The sequence below is a fragment of the Carassius gibelio genome, chromosome A10 (genome assembly GCF_023724105.1).
Source record: "Carassius gibelio isolate Cgi1373 ecotype wild population from Czech Republic chromosome A10, carGib1.2-hapl.c, whole genome shotgun sequence".
Lineage (NCBI taxonomy): Eukaryota > Metazoa > Chordata > Actinopteri > Cypriniformes > Cyprinidae > Carassius > Carassius gibelio.
The window spans coordinates 8171182-8187657 of NC_068380.1; the positions used below are offsets into that span (position 1 = coordinate 8171182).

At 37.1% G+C, this 16476-nt stretch overlaps 2 protein-coding genes across 7 annotated transcripts; one reads left to right on the forward strand and one right to left on the reverse strand.

The window, feature by feature from the left end:
* Nucleotides 1-337: 337 nt before the first annotated feature.
* Nucleotides 338-13949, forward strand: LOC128021050 (transcription factor SPT20 homolog). Of its 6 annotated transcripts, none has more exons than XM_052607929.1 (24): nucleotides 339-550; nucleotides 903-980; nucleotides 1138-1173; nucleotides 1354-1479; nucleotides 1733-1859; nucleotides 1976-2079; nucleotides 2624-2740; nucleotides 2832-2885; nucleotides 3682-3821; nucleotides 4351-4510; nucleotides 4797-4853; nucleotides 5052-5123; nucleotides 5258-5427; nucleotides 5560-5592; nucleotides 5670-5787; nucleotides 6108-6213; nucleotides 6732-6869; nucleotides 6960-7233; nucleotides 7320-7468; nucleotides 7557-7612; nucleotides 7702-7818; nucleotides 8568-8667; nucleotides 9026-9114; nucleotides 13133-13949. In XM_052607929.1, exons 2-24 carry the CDS (start codon nucleotides 978-980, stop codon nucleotides 13280-13282), a joined length of 2496 nt encoding a protein of 831 aa, XP_052463889.1. In that variant the 5' UTR covers nucleotides 339-550; nucleotides 903-977; the 3' UTR covers nucleotides 13283-13949. The 6 variants fall into 6 exon arrangements, with proteins under 6 accessions (XP_052463892.1, XP_052463889.1, XP_052463888.1 ...); XM_052607930.1 differs by having other exon boundaries at nucleotides 344-380; XM_052607927.1 differs by having other exon boundaries at nucleotides 363-464.
* Nucleotides 13859-16460, reverse strand: LOC128021053 (exosome complex component RRP43-like). Its single transcript, XM_052607937.1, has 11 exons — nucleotides 16328-16460; nucleotides 16171-16207; nucleotides 16027-16090; nucleotides 15836-15909; nucleotides 15712-15757; nucleotides 15516-15621; nucleotides 15346-15391; nucleotides 15113-15209; nucleotides 14923-15043; nucleotides 14655-14761; nucleotides 13859-14083 (listed from the first exon to the last, which is right to left on the reverse strand). Exons 1-11 carry the CDS (start codon nucleotides 16342-16344, stop codon nucleotides 13965-13967), a joined length of 834 nt encoding a protein of 277 aa, XP_052463897.1. The 5' UTR covers nucleotides 16345-16460; the 3' UTR covers nucleotides 13859-13964.
* Between the last annotated feature and the right edge of the window lie 16 nt (nucleotides 16461-16476).

Consider the following 16476-nt stretch of genomic DNA (forward strand, 5'->3'; position numbering starts at 1 on the left):
TATAACCACATGTAAAATTGTATTTCTAAGATTAACACTGCACTTAATTTTATTTTTACTGTAAATTATTTTACAATAATAAAAAAAAGTATTACTGATCAGCCACAGAAGGATTATGTCATTTTTTTTTTCAAATGACGTTGGTGGCTAAATTGCCACGGATTAAATGTAGGAACAATATCTGTATTGACTAAGGTATTCTGGTGGAAAATCTGACTATCATAGTGACATTTTGTTCGAGTTTTGTTTTGTGCGATATATCACAAACCGAAACGCCGTTTTTGAGCGGCTCCGCGCTGCACATCTTTGGTTCCGCCTCCAGCACGCGCGCACACCGGAAGTTTGGATTTTGTTGTTACACTGGAACTAAAATGGCTGCTGTGAGTTTTTTTCATTGAAGGCACTGGGACGTTTATTCCGCTTCTTGCTTTGGATTTCCTGCCTGTGGTGATGCAACTGGACTGGCAAGTCGCTTGTGGTGTTTGTCGCCGCTGTCCCGCTCTGCCGCGCTCTGTCAGCTGCTCGTGTTCTGTGGAGCTGTGTATTTGAAGTGAGCTGTTAGCTCTGGTTAGCCAGCCTGTCGTTTGCTGAAGCTGCAGTGCTGAAGTTTTGCCTTCTTCTGCTGGACTGATATTCCCTTGCATTTCATGAATGCTTGCTATTGCATCCTTTAACACATACTTTGTCATCATCCTGTAGAAGTTCGCCACTTTTGTTTAGCAGAAGTTGTGACTGCATGTACACACAGATGCATCACTGTCTGAATGAGCTGAGTTCATGTCTCATACTCTGTGTCTTCGCGTTCATACGCTTGTCGTTGGGCTTGAGTTTTGAATGGAAACTGTCAGCTGACAGGAGCATGCACCCTGGAGTGTGTTTCTGAACTGTCTCTCTGATCTCAGGGCTTGAATGGTGTGTGTGTGGAGGCGACAGTGCTGGTGTAACACAACATCGCCTCCTGTCACACAGCAACCACAATGGTAAGAACTGCAGATTTGTTTTAAAGATGCATTTTTAGCAGGATTGGGTTTTATTTAACAATATGGGATTGATTTGATAATATATGACATTCTGGATGACTTGTTTGGACAGTGTGAGAGATTATCTCATGCATTTTCATTTATTTTTCTTCCACAGCAACAAGTCTTAGAATATGCATTGGATCGGGCTGAGGTATTTGTGCGAAATTATTATTTTAGTGCATACTTAACATTTGTTTGAACATAGGGTTGCTTATTTGTATCCATTATAATGTACCTTTATTGTTTTAAATGCAAATTTGGAAATCACCGTGCAGAAGAATACCTGCATGTATTCTATTACTGTTCTATAACATTGTTATTTCTTGTTTAGTACATTGTTGAAAGTGCTCGTCAGCGACCGGCGAAGAGACGGGTGACCTCGGGTGGAAGGAAATCCTTGTATCAGAAGCTTTATGAATTGTACATTGAAGAGTGTGAAAAAGAACCAGAGTTGAAGGTCATTTTCATCTTCTGTTAAACACATCAAATGAAGTAGCATTCACAACCATCTTTACTGCCATCATTTTATATATATAAATATATATTTTTAACGAAACAAGACATTAAGTGAGAAAAACTATAGGGTGGGATTTTAGAACTTTATAAAATCATGCATTTTATAATTTTTGTATTATATATATATATATATATATATATATATATATATATATATATATATGTTTATTATCCTTTCTGGCCTCTTTCTGTAGAAACTGAGGAGAAATGTGAATCTACTAGAGAAGCTGGTCTCGCAGGAGTCAGTCTCATGTCTGGTGGTCAACCTGTACCCAGGAAATGAAGGATACTCACTTATGCTTAGAGGAAAAAATGGATCTGGTACTGTCTGCTTTTGATAATTTTTTATTTTTTATGTTTAAATCAGCTGAGCTTTTCATATTACATGTTAAGAAACTCGCTCTTGAACTGATGTTTTTTTTATCCCAACCGATAAGATTCAGAAACAATCCGACTTCGCTATGAAGAAACCGAGTTACTGGAGTACCTGGATGCCGAGGAGCTTCCGCCCATCCTTGTAGACCTTCTAGAAAAATCACAGGTGAGTGGGGTAACTGAACAAAAATGTTGATTTTTTTTTTTTAATGTGTAGTCTAAAAGGTTAAACTTTTTTTTTTTTTTTTTTTTTTTTTTGCTGGTTTCTGCTATCCATGACATTTTAAATATTTCACGTTTAGTCTATTTATATATAAGAACAACAGTGTTGTAGTTAACTAAATCTAAAACCGATATAGCTGATATAAAATATTTATACTTAACCGAAGATTAGAAATGTTGCTTTGACAAGTGACTAAAATAAAATAAGTTGAATTACTAAAACTGAAATAAAATGAAGCTAATTAGAATTATAAAATGGCACATGACAAGCACATAACAAATGGCTATTTCTAAAACTGACTTCAAAGTATTAAAAGGAAATCTAAATTGACATATTAACAAACACTATTTCAGTAACTAAATAATACTGGTTCAGAATTAATTTTAGAATAAAATTATAACTCCAGGCAGTAGAGTTTTATAGCATTCTGTCGAACTGATGCATAAACCACCAGCCTAGATTCATTTTTCTGCTTCTGTTCTGTCAGGTAAACATATTCCACTGTGGCTGTGTCATAGCTGAGGTCAGGGACTACCGACAGTCTGGAAATGCAAAGATGCCCACCTACCAGAGCCGGCACATCCTGCTGAGACCCACTATGCAGGTCAATAACTGACCAGCAGTCTCTGTTCTGTATTTAGAAAGACATTTTTTCTGTAGTCTTGTAATTAAGTCATCTATCTTCGGCCCCCCAGACCCTGATCTGTGACGTTCATGCTATGACAAGCGATCACCACAAGTGGACACAGGTGAGGGGACGCTATCTGTTAGCATTTAAAACATTGAGGTCAGTAAGGTTATTTGAACATGTTTGACAGAAGTCTCTTTAAGTTCATTAAGCAATACTGTGAAATATTATTATAATTTAAAAGAACTTTTCAGCAGCCATTACTTCAGTCCTCAGTGTCATGTGAGCTTCAGACATAATTCTGATATGCTGATTTGCTGCTTAAGAAATGCTTATTAATATGATCAGTGTGGAAAATGCTGCACTATATCAATTTCAGAACAGTGTTGTTGTTTTTATTGTTTACTTAAATTGATATTAAATAGTTTTTGTTAATTAAAATAAAACTGAAATAATATATAAATATTAACTGAAATAAAAAAAAATAATTGAAATGTTGCTTTGGCACCTAATTAAATTGAAGTTAAAATACTATCATTACTAAATCTGAAATAAAAATAAATGAAAGTGAAATGGAATTTTTAAAAAAAAATGGAAAAAAGAATAAAAGTGACAAAATCACATGGTAGAACTTATCAATGTTGAAAAGAGTTGTATTTCTTAACATATTTCTTGAAACTGATACATTTCAGGATTCGATTAATACAAATTCCAAAACAACAACATTTCTTTTTAAATAGAAGTAAATTTAATGCATCTTAGCTGAGTTAAATGTTAGTTCTATTAAAAAAAAACGTACTGACTCCAAACTTTTGACAGGTACTGTAGACCGACAAAGACCATTAAAGTGACAGATTCGCAGCAGTGTGAAGTATAGAGGATGCACGGTTTCTCATGTGGTTCTGGTGTGTTTACAGGATGATAAACTTCAGCTGGAGAGTCAGTTGATTCTGGCCACAGCAGAGCCTCTGTGTCTGGACCCCTCCGTCTCTGTCAGCTGCACCACCAACCGTCTACTCTACAACAAACAGAAGATGAACACGCGATCCATGAAACGGTGACACATTTAACTCTTTTGCTTCAGTGAACTGTGTGTTTCGCTCGATCATCAGTCATCCTTAAACTAAATCAAACGGTCTGTGATGAGTTCCTGTCATCTGCGGCTCAGTGTGTCGTGTGATTGTTTGTGACTGCTAACATTTTGCACCCAAGAAACCCACAGAGCTTATGTTGACGTGCACAGTGTAGATCTTTTATTGTGTCTGTGGTTAGTCCCCATCTGTGAACTGAAAAGCCGCTGCTGTTCTGATCTCTCATTGTATTGTGAGTGGTTTTGACCAAAACACGATTTGTCTTCACTGCATGCAGCTAACAAAAACAGTCGTTTTGCCTGTGTAGGCTGAGTGCAAGAATCTGACGAGAATCTATGTTCTGTGAAAAGCTAAATAAGAGGATCATTTCATGTGGTTTATCAAAGTCAAAGGCTTCAAACGTTGTACTGATACAGATATATCATGAAATCCAAAAGCAGGTGATCAAATTCAACATTTATCAGCTGATGCATGTCATGTTTCTCCTCTCGGCAGGTGTTTTAGGAGGCATTCTCAAGCAGCGCTCAACAGACAGCAGGAGATGATGAGCCACTGCCCTGCACTGCCACAGCTGCGGCTCCTGGACTACCTGCAGAGGAGGAAAGAGAGGAAACCTGCTCCTTCCATAGACCTGAAGATCTCCAAAGCTGGAAATGTGAGTCGAAGACACAGACGGAATTTGCAAAGCAGTTTTAAGTTCTGTTCTGCTTTTGGGTAAATTGATTTAAACATGGGACAATGTGAAACATACAACATTGTTTAAAAGTTTGCCGTCAGGAAGAAATGTTTTTAAAAAGAAATAGCTTTTATTCAGCAATGAATAAAAGCTTCTTTTGAACAGAACTGTCTTTTGAACAGAACTGTGTAAATCAAACTTCTCGTTTAAAGTGCTTTATTATATCTTTTTTGACTAGTGTGGTTGTTTTGTGTTTTTCCTGCAGTGTGTGGACATGTGGAAACAGAGCAGTTTTCAGCTGTCTGTCCCATCAGAAATTGATGTGAGTTGCTGTAATGCAGTTCAATGAACGTACAAGTAGCATCTCTTTCTTTTCTGTAGGTCCAAAAAAAAATTCTAAATATGACTAAGATAATTTTAACATTCTTGTGTCCTTCAGTATTCTGAAATGGGATGTTTGGACGTTTTCCTTTTTTTTTTATTCAAATCTGTGAAACCAGGTTTTTCTTTGTGCTTCCAGGTGGAGAAATATGCAGTGGCAGGGAGCTCTGTTAAACTAGATGACACTCAGCCCACTGTTTGGCCTGCACAGGTAACACAGTTATACAAATCTTACATAGGGACTAGACTGTACATATAGACCTTATAATATGCTAGTAAGAAAAATAAAAAATACAGGTTTTTGTTATTTGATCTGTGTGATATGCTGTCTTTGTCGTTGAACAGGATGTGAGAGACGACTATATTTTTGAGTGTGAGGTAGGAGGTCAGCCTCAAAGAACAAAAGTCACTATCTTCCAGTCTATGGGGGACCCGCAGGTGTACGGGAAAATCTACAGCGCCAAAGACTTCAAATCAGAGGAGGATGTCACAGATCCACGCCTCATTCACCCACCGTACATTTGACTATTTCATCACTTATTTCACGTTAATTCACATTCACTATTCTGAGATGAGAGTAAAGTGTTGTTAGTTTGTCTAATTGCTGTTGCACTTACCTGATCTTTTATTTTCTCTGTGGTTTGTAGATTCCTCATAGGTTCAAGGACAGACGCTGTTCGGTAAGTACAGGAGCCATGATGTGTTGTTTTGGGTCTTGGTTGCACTCAGCCGCCATGAAAATATTCCTGTGAAACAGGTTTCTGATGCAGTATAAGGAGGTCTATGAACGGGATGTTAAATGTCAGGTGAAGATGTTGCACAACTCAGGCAGTGCAGGGTCCCAAGGCCAGCTCTCCCCCTCCAGGGAAAACGAGGTGAGACACTTTGATATATGACATCACACGTGACTGTTCCGACTCTGAAGACATGCTGCAAAAAAACAGATTTTAATCTGATTTGGATCAGGTTTGTAAACATCAGATGTTGCTTCTTTTGCAGTTTAGGCTACAAGAAATAGATACAAGGCAGATTTGCTCTTTTTCTGCCTTTCTAGACAAGTATTCGATTAGAGATTTATGTGACAGATTTAGAAAATGGGCACCGAAATAATTGCTTGTCCACATGAATGTTATGAAATTCTGCCATGGTTCAGTCTAAGATTGGTGCATTTTGATGGATGTTGTTGTTGATGCAGGCTGATGGTTTCTCAGCGCTTGTCCAGTCTTCAGTTTTAGGAAAGGGTGTTAAACATAGACCTCCTCCTATCAAACTGCCAGCCGGCTCAGCTTGCGCCGCCTCAGGTGAGACGAATGTAATGTATTAACAAGAGAAGAACAGAATGCATATAAAAAATACATATGTATGTGTGTGTGTTCTGTATACACACACACAAATATATATATATATGAAGGGGGGGGGGGGGTGTAGGGGGTTTGAATAAAAATACAGTAGAAACTGTAATATTGTGAAATATTAAAATTGTAAAAGGTTTTTTTATTTGAAAATATTTTTAAGTGTATTTTATTTCCGTGATAGCAAAGCTGAATTTTTCAGCTGTCATTACTTTATTCTTCAGTGACACATGATCCTTCAGAAATCATTATAATATGCTGATTTAGTTTTCATTTTATATCAGTTATTATTGCTGCTCTGTTATTAATAACGGTTCTTACATCACAACATCACAGTTTCTGAGATAAACGTAGTTCAGTTCCGATCTCCATCATGTCTCAATCTCATTTCCTCTCTTCTATCTCAATATGTTTGTGTCTCTCCACTTTAAAAAGTGTACAAACAAACACTCCCTCCTGTTGTCTAGGAAACCCGTACAGTACACAGGCCTCAAGCGGTCATCTCAAGTGCCCGACCCCTCCACCCACGAAGAATCAGTCGCTGTCCCGGAAACACTCCATGGAGCTTGGCCTGCTGTCCCCTGCTGCTCTCTCTCCCATGCAGAGTGAGTCTCACTCTATTCACAAATAGAAAACTGTCACTGCTTGCTAGCCAGATCTTTATTTAGTCTTTTTCATTTGATTTTACTCCAAAGGATCAGGTACTCCCAAGCCCTCCACACCCACACCCACCAACACGCCGTGTTCTACGCCACACCCTGCCGACGTTCAGAGTGCCACGCCTTCAGTAACGCCCACCCCTCAGGACCCCTCGCTTCCACAGCAGCCCACCCTGCTGACTTCCTTCACCCAACAGCAGATGACCCTGCCTGTCATGACTATTCCCCTCCCCACATCCAGCACCACATCTTCACAGGTCATGACAAACCAAGCAGGGCTCAACTTCATCAACGTGGTTGGCTCGGTTTGGTAAGAACCCATATTTGTGACTCTCTTTTTTGGAGATATGAAAGTAAAAAAAAACGATGACAAACTCTGTTTGTGGTTTCTAACAGCAGTCCGCAGACTCTGATGAGTGGTTCTAACCCAATGCTGGGTTGTAGTCCTGGTGCTCTGGCATCTGGTATACCCCTGAGTGGGCTACTGCCCTCTGGTGGTCTCATGTCTGGAGCTCTTCCTGCCATGCAGTCTGCTTCTCCAGCAGGTAAACTCTCTGTGAATTCCCCGTTTTGTCAGATGTTCATCAGGGACTTTTACTTTTAAGTTTTCAGTCACTATTGTTGTTCCATCAGGTGGGCCTTTTGGCCTGAACAACAGCCCGGGACTGCGACCGCTCAACCTTCTTCAGGTGAAAGAGCTTTTGTAGTTGAAGTATTGGCTTTTGTGAAGATGATTCTCTTTCCCTCCTATTTATGTTTGTATTTCCCTTTCTTTCAGCTCCCTACGGGACCACTGATTTTTAACTCTCTACAGCAGCAGCAGTTGTCTCAGTTCTCCCCTCAACAGCAAAGCAGTCAGTCCGCCACATCCAGCCCCCAGCAGCAGGGGGAGGCGGTGAGTCAGACACACTGACTTTACCAATCTTAAGTATTTTGACCGATTAATAAAATCATTTAAATGGTTTAAAAAGTATTTTATTAATTTATTTTCAATAATTTATCAAAATATTTAAGTGTTTGCTGCATGGTTAAAATAAATTGTTTTTTTTTTTTTTAGAGAAAAATAAATAGATACATTGTGTTATTAATGTCGCATTTTATTATTTAATTCAGAACTAAGCTCAATTCCGACTCGAAATGTTTACAAACATTAAAATAAACACTGTAAACATGGCTATGCTATCAATCAACCGCAAATTCTTTCAATTAACAGTAGCCTATTTAAAAAAGAACAAGAATAAAAAAAAAACATAAGAAGTTATAGTAACATAATCGGCAGGCCAAAATGGATTAATTTAGTCTAAAACGAAACTGAAACGTTTGCCTTTATTTGTTTACATTTACAATAAAAACAAATCTTTGTGCATAAAATAAGCCTAAAGAAAAATAGGATGCCGCTTTCTGGCATCTGGTTTCCTTTCGCGCATCACAAAAATGAACCGAAACTCTTTCATTCAGTATTTTTTTTCTCTTTTTTTTAACGGGTCACAGACACTTATCCTTTCTAATTTAATTCAGTTCTAATTTAAAATAATCTTGTTGGTTAACGGTTAATGAGCGTCGGTTGTCGGTCTGGAAAAATAACCGAAATGAACATTCCTAATATGACCCCTTTAAGTAATTGAGTTGTCCTCTTTGAATCAGGCTGATCCAGGTCTGACGGCAGAACAGGGTCTGTCCACACAACAGACGGCAGTCATCAATCTGACCGGAGTGGGTGGATTCATGTCTCCTCAGGCAGCAGGTTCGGACCCATGCACTGGACACATGCGTTTCATTTCTCTGCCACTCCTCTCACTGTTATTCGAGTACATCTCTAGTCTAGATATCTCTAACAGACACTAACACAACGACTAGATATACTAATAAATTCAGATTTTGTAGTGTGCCATACTAATCTCAACAGAGATCAAAGTTAATTAGACCTGTGGTTTTAATTATGAGTTTGTCATTTGATTAACATGATGGTGGATGCCACTTTTCCTCTTTCTGCTACGTTCTACCTTTTATTTCCTGTTACCTCCTTCCCCACCCTTTTCTTTCCCCCCCTCCTCACCTCTTCCTCTTCCTCCTCCTCCACCCCACCCCTCTGTCCGTGGTAGTGCTGTCCCAGCTGGGTTGTGGTCTGGAGGGGTCCGGGCCCAGCCTACCGTCCCCGAGGCTCCAGCAACAGCACCAGCCACAGATCCAAGTAATGCAGCAACTTTGACCTCATCCACCCATAGACATGTGTATAGCAGACTGACCTTTGACCTCTCAGACACTAATTCCCCTTTGACTGATCTTTTGAAGACAACGTGTATTCATATATTCTGAGAGATTTCTATGTCTGTTCACCTAAAACTCTCCAAAAGTCTTCTAAAGAGACATGATTGCTGTACATGGTGAGCTGATTTATTTAAGGCTTTTATTTTCATATAAACACTGATCAGCTAACGATTTTTACAGCGTTCAGATTTGGTCACAGAAGCTCAAGCATGCTTGTTTGACACACAAGAACCACTGAGGTTCATTCTTTAATGTCACCCCATTACGTTTGACCTCCCGCAAGAACCAGTGAGGTTTGTTCCAACACCTCAAGCAAGTTTGGTTGAGCTCCTGTGTATGTTTGTTGATAAATGTTTATGTGTATAAAAGCCTAAATTAAATCTTTTATACACTTTTTTTTCTGTTCTTAATGGGCATGATTCTTCAGTTCACACTATTCCGACATGATTCATAATATATTATTATCACCTAAAATAATCGATTTTAAAACCTCTATTTGAATGATTATTTATCATTATTAGTATCATTCATATATATATATATATATATATATATATATATATATATATATATATATATATATATATATATATATATATATATATATATATTTATTTATTTATTTATTTATAAATGTTTGGGGTCAGTATATATTCTTAAAAGCTTTTGAAAGAAGTCTAATGTTCACAAAGACTGCATTTCATTGATCATTAATACAATAAAAACTTCATATTGTGAAATATTATTACAATTTCAAATAACTGTTTTCTATTTGAATATATTTTCAGATGTATATGTTAAAAATGTTGTTTATTACTGTGACGGCAAAGCTGAATTTTCAGCATCATTACTCCAGTCCTCAGTGTCACATGATCCTTCAGAAATCATTCTAATATGCTGATCTGCTGCTCAAGAAACATTTCCAATGTTAAAAAGTTTGTGCTGCTTAATATTTTGTGAAAATATTTTTTTTTATTTGTTACTGTACTGTCACTTTTGATCAATTTAATGCATTCTTGATAAAAAGAAAATAATAATAATAATTTACTGAACCCAAAATTTTGAAACAGAGTCATAGCCCCAAATAGTACCTGTTATTTGGTACTAAGTTTAACATTTGACATTCAAAGGTCTGGTGAAAGATCAGTCTGTTATATGACATCTATGCATTCACTCTTTAAATGAAATGTTCCACACTACACAGCTAAACACTGTTAATCATAAGAAGCACATCAATAACTTCTTTTCTGACTACTTCTGACCGACGTGTAAAGCTTTGTGTTGTTTACGTATTGTTCTTATGCCATGTTCTGAGTTACCATTTTTCTAAGCTTTTAGCAACATTTTCATATAAGCTTGTGGCATCGGCTTATCTCTTAATAGACGCTTGAGAAGCATGTTTCATAGAAGTTGAGATGAAATCTGTCAAACCTTCAGGAATTCCTTATTTCTTAGGAAGTTTTCATTTCATCAGATTTCATTTAAAAGCATGACACATGCTGTTTTATCCATCATCACGCACAGCTCACACTGATTGGCCCACTCTCCTGCCCTGCATCTGACCCAAGTAACAGCCAAACTCTTGCATTAGTGCCAGCTGAGATGCGAGTTGAAGTTGCTGTCTTACTGACAATAATTGAAAGCATGGCAGTGTGTGTGTGTGTGTGTGTGTGTGTAATAGAGGATAACTGACAAACGGCTGCATTGCAGTTTTAATTTTATTGCACCCGCTTCATCCTTTCCTGTTCCTCACAGTTTGTTGTCCGCATCGATTAAGTCCTCCATTCCTCCCTTTTTCAGCCTCGCCAAGCTTCTGCAAAAACGGTTGATGTCTGTCCAGAGAGTTGCATCTGTTTTCACTGCAGTGATAATGAATGGTGGTTTCCTTTCAGCAGCTCTGCTTTAGTTGAAACACTTCCATTGTCAGAGCTAGTCGGAGAGGCAACGAAAACATGTAATACATACATGAAATATTGATCTATACAATGTACAACACAACCAGTTAGAGGTATTTTTCAAATTGTCTGGAAAATGTAAGATACTGATCAATTATAATTAATCAGTGTCATTCGATATTGTATATTAAATTTATCAGCTCATTTCCCTTACTCTTACATTTAGATTACCTTTGCTATCTAAGACTCAAAGTACATTATTTAAAAAACTAAATTTAGTATCACATGTCAAAACGAATATATTTTTTTCATACTGAACCTTATACATTTATGATGCCTAAATGATTTAAGCTTATAGTGTTTCATTTTTATTTTTTATTTTTTTAACTTATTTATACAAAAGAGTACTGACCTGTTGTTGGGCCAGAACAATAAAATAATTATTGGCTTATTGACCACAATTTTAATACCAGTGCATCCCAAATTTCAGAATAATAGCAAAATTCATTTGTAGACCGTTTAAACAAAAGTTTGGGGTTGGTAAGATGTTGATGTTTTTGAATGAAGTCTCTTATGCTTACCAAGGCTGCATTTATTTGGTAAAACAACAACAACAGAAACTATAAAACCATAATATTGTGAAATATTCAAATCTATATTAATGTTTTCTTTTTGAATACATGTTTAAAATGTAATTTATTCATGTGATGGAAAAGCTGAATTTTCATCATGCCTTTACTGCAGAGTTCATACAGATGAAGCTAAATTAAATTTCAGGGCTTTCAATGACTTTTCAAGCCCTAATTCTTTGGTATTCAAGGACTAAAATCAGAGGTCCCACTTATCAAACCATCATAATCTTTCAAACTCTAATAAACTAATAACAAAAAGGTACAAATAAATTGCAGCACATGCAAAGCATGCAATGACTGTGGCAACTTTAACCTTTACTCAACTCAACCTTTGAAAGGATACTATGGCAAAGTTATCGTTTTCCTTAGTTAAACAAATTAATTTGTTTGTTTTGTTTTCATGAATATATGATTGACCTGAAGAATGAAAGCTATAGCATACATTTGGAAAATTATGAGCTATAAATGATTTCCATTACAAATCTATTGAGATAACGCACACTGTTTTCCCAGATGAATATTAAACAACCAAAACTCACAGCATATGCAGAAGAAGAGTTTCACAACTGAGCTGCTGGGATGGAGACACGCTCCACGCTTGTTAATGATAACAAAGCGCTTCAGACTTTATATGCCTTCCCAAATGCGCTTGACTTGAAAACCAAACAAACAACACATGCAACAAAAGACAGAACAATGTAATGCAAGGACTGTCCAAGGTTTTACCACAAACTCAACTTTCTGTTGATATGCGCTCCCGAAAACCAGGTGGAATGGCTCTGTATGTATATCAGATGCACTACATTGTTAAATTTCGTGAACATTGTTTTTATCGAAAACAAATTAACTCTAATTTCATATATACTCCCTTTTAAAAATTCAAGTACTTTAAGTACCTTTTCATAAATATGGCTGTTTTTTTCAAGGGTTTTCTAGGACTTACAAAAAGTCAAAGTTCAAGTACTTCAAACACTTTAAACACCTTCTACGAACACTGTTATTGTCACTTTTAATTTAAAGTGTCCTTGCAGAATAAAAGTAAAAATAACTTACAGACCCCAAACTTTTTAACTGTATAATTATAACTTGTGTATATATATATATATATATATATATATATATATATATATATATATATATATATATATTCACATTAAGCATCATTCAAGTATTTTTTTAAGATAATGAGAAGCATAAAGCCAAAAGTTGGAAAACATTCGACTGGTTTTCCCACACTTGGCTACACTTGAAAAAGTTGATGGCAAGGACTGATAAGAGGGTGGGATACACTAAAAGGTGAAGGTGTAACATTTATCTCCATGACTAAGTGGAAGGGATGCTTCTGAGGCACAGCTGCTGTGTGGACATTTTTTAACTGCATATCAATTATCCGTTTCTTTTCCCTTTCACACAGTTGCAATTCTTGCAGCACCAAATGCAACAGCAGCAAATGGGTATGGCAGTGGGGGCGGCGGCACAAGCACCACTTCAGCGGCCACATTCCGCCAACCAGCCAAAAAGTAAGAGGAAACGCAGCACGCCACAGCCCCTCCCCAAATCATGACCTCCGGCTGGACGTCAGCAGACGGCACTGTGCTTGATCAGGAGCATTTTATGGACTGACTGTGGCTTGACCGGACTAAAGTTGTTTTTTTACGATCATAGGGGTGCAGGAATTGCCCTCCTGACCTCAGGACAGATGAATATATACTGCGAGGATTTTTAGAGCAGGGGACCTTAGAGTATTACCGTATTTTTTAAAGAAATACAAGATATTAAATGAGACGATTCTTGTAGGGTTCTCTACAGCATGCTGTCTTTATTCTCCTTCCAAATGGCCCTTTAAACAAGAGCCTGTTTGGCTTGAGAGGGTGGACCCTACGCACACTAATAAGGGCCGTACAGATGTGCCTCAATCACCTGTTGCTCAATTTTACCGTTACGAGAAAACATGCTCTCTACTGCTGGATGTCAGAGTGATAGGCCGCCTTGTCCCAGCATGCAATTACCTGTGCGGTTTTTATACGGCACATTTTAAAATGGCATTTTGTTATACTGAGGGGGAGTTGATGTATATTCTTATGAAGAAAAAAAATCTAAACCATGTGAGTGGATGACATTTCTGAACACTGAGGCAGAATTTTTGTAAATGTTCTTTGTCGGCAGTTTTATTGTGATAAAAAAGAAAGTATATATTGACAGTGAAAAATACATCTTTTAGATAAAAACGTCATGACTCTGTGTGTTTATTTCGCCGTCTTCATGCTCTCAAAGACTTTGTCCACCAGTTTGCTGATTTCTTTGTTTCTCGTTATGGCCCGATTTATGCAGTGTTGCAGTTTCTCACCAGATAACGACGTCCCACCTAAAACAAAATTCAACATTTGATTCTAGATCTACAAAAAAAAAAAAAGCCAATCAAATCTGCAAACCTCAAAAATGGGATGCATACAAAAAACAGCTAATTAATATGGTTTGTGTAGATCTAATAAGCTTTTTAAATTTGTAAAGAGAGTTTATGAATCTTTTGTCAACGAAAGCATAAATCAAAGGTAAATAAACCATAAAGTGTAATTATTTAAAAGCAAAGAAATATGCAAAGATGAATATAAGCTCGCGTAAGGCACACATGATTATTAGCATTGTAATTTTACTGTTATGTAAAATTCTATGATTATTAAACGCTACTATTAAAAAATATTTTTATTTTAAAGTGCAATAGTATTAGTAGTATATGGTTCTTTATTGGATAGTTGAATTCTTCAAATTTAATAAAAAGGATCCAAGGTGAGATTTTCCCTTTATCCCCATACTAAAATGAAATGTAAATCCATATTTTAAAGCTGAAAAAAAAAAAAAAAATCTCTGTTGCAGTTTTCACCCAGACGAGTTTGCATGTAAGCAATCTGCAATGTCACAATTGTCTTAATGTTCACCTGGTTTGTGGACGGCACAGAGTCGATCCTCCTCGTCTGTTACCACGGTCAGTAATGCTGTTGACAGGCTTTCTTCTTCCGCTGTGGGGTCGACTATGATTATAGAGCTGTTCAGTGAGAAAATGGAAAAGATTGTGCCTGAACTCATTCTTATCATTTTTATAGAATATTATATTGTTCTTCAGACAAATTGATCTGGGCTAAACTAAAAAGTGTTTTAACACCAACCCAGACTGCAGTTGTGTAATAGAGAAAAGTTTTTAATTACTCGTCAAATACTGCAAATGATGAGCCAACTGGATGCCGGTTGATCTTCAAGTGCCTCTTCTTCTGGATGTCAACTTCTGCTAAATCTGTCTCCTTGTTTATAGTGGCTTCAGGGAGTTGGGCTGAGAAATGAGTCTTTATTAGTCATCATAACATCCGGAGAATGTGTTATATTCAGAAGAAACACTCACCGTTCCTTAAAGCTGCCAGCAGAGCTATGATACAGGCGTCAAGTAAGTTCCCGTCGTAATCCAAACACATAATATCACAGTACAGCACCCAACAAAGCTAGAAGAATAGAGTTATAAAAGAAATGCAAAGGATTTGAAAACGGATATTTGATAAGAAGTAGTATTCTAGCATCTTATATGTATATTTGTAATAATACTAAATATTTTATGAATAAGTATATATAAAAAGTTACCTTAGATTTTTCAATGCACAATTCCTCCAAATTTATTAAATCTGAACTGAAAAGCAGAACAAATAAACATGTTATTTCATGCAAACATTATTTGCAGTCTTGTTAACATTTCAGAGATTTTTTGTTCTTTTTGAAAAAGAAAAAATTAAAAACACCAAATGTGGTTGTACCTTTCAATGACATCTGCGATAAACTGGCTGGCACTCTGAGCCTGTTCTCCTGGTGGACCGGGTCTGAATCTAGATGAGCACAGTGGAGGCAGATCTACATTTGGGACTTGGAGAGCGAAGAGGAACTTGGGTTAGATTTAATTTAACACCCCAATGTATAACATTAGTCAAATATCCTATTCTAATTTACATGTACCTATATATCCTTTATTTGGAGCATCAGATGGTGGCATAGTCAATTCCTGAAAGAAAGAAAAATGCTTTAACGTCATAATCAACACTCATATCATCATTTTTAGGAAAATAAAAACGATCCTCACAGCTTTGATCCCACAGATCACTGTGGTGTTTCCAATTTTTACCAATGCTGATCCATCAGCTGTAGATATAGAGCCTAGAAGGCCACAGTCATCATCCAATTATGGTTAATAACATCTCTGTATTTGTAAAGCATTGAAAATTCTGATCATTTTAATGAGTGTTTTCTTTTTAATATGCATCCCATACTTACTAATATTTAAGGTTGTGGGTCTGAACTCTCCCAATTCCCTTCCATCTGGCCGACAGTTTTCTTTCTGAAGAATATAAAATAAACAAGATGAATGATTGGATTAGTGTTATAACACTTAATCTAAGCAGACAGAAATCAACTCACCAGAAAGCTCCTGTGATATTCTAGAGGCTCTGCGGTTCTAAAAAAAAACGTATCCGTTATTTACCATTACACAGCAAAGTCATTATCTAACTATCCAGAGATATTTCAGAAACAATCTACACATGTTATTCATGCTGTGTAGCGGTAACTCACTTACTTGAAACCAGCCGCCATGATGTTTGGAAGCGCCGCGTGAAGACTGCAGTCAGTGACGTAAAGACGTGACTCTCGCGTCCTCCGCTCCAGTGAGGGGCGCTAGTGCCGTTTCCCATCCGGCGCTCTGCGGCGCTGCTTGTTCTTTGCCCG

Excerpts from the sequence above, each read along its gene's own strand:
- LOC128021050 (XM_052607928.1), top strand. Across the intron at positions 4,854-5,051 it reads CTGTCCCATCAGAAATTGAT|GTGGAGAAATATGCAGTGGC; the intron begins GTGAGTTGCTGT and ends TTGTGCTTCCAG. Across the intron at positions 6,870-6,959 it reads TGCTCTCTCTCCCATGCAGA|GATCAGGTACTCCCAAGCCC; the intron begins GTGAGTCTCACT and ends TTTACTCCAAAG.
- LOC128021053 (XM_052607937.1), bottom strand. Across the intron at positions 15,622-15,711 it reads TCCAAATAAAGGATATATAG|TCCCAAATGTAGATCTGCCT; the intron begins GTACATGTAAAT and ends TCGCTCTCCAAG. Across the intron at positions 15,392-15,515 it reads ATCGCAGATGTCATTGAAAG|TTCAGATTTAATAAATTTGG; the intron begins GTACAACCACAT and ends TCTGCTTTTCAG.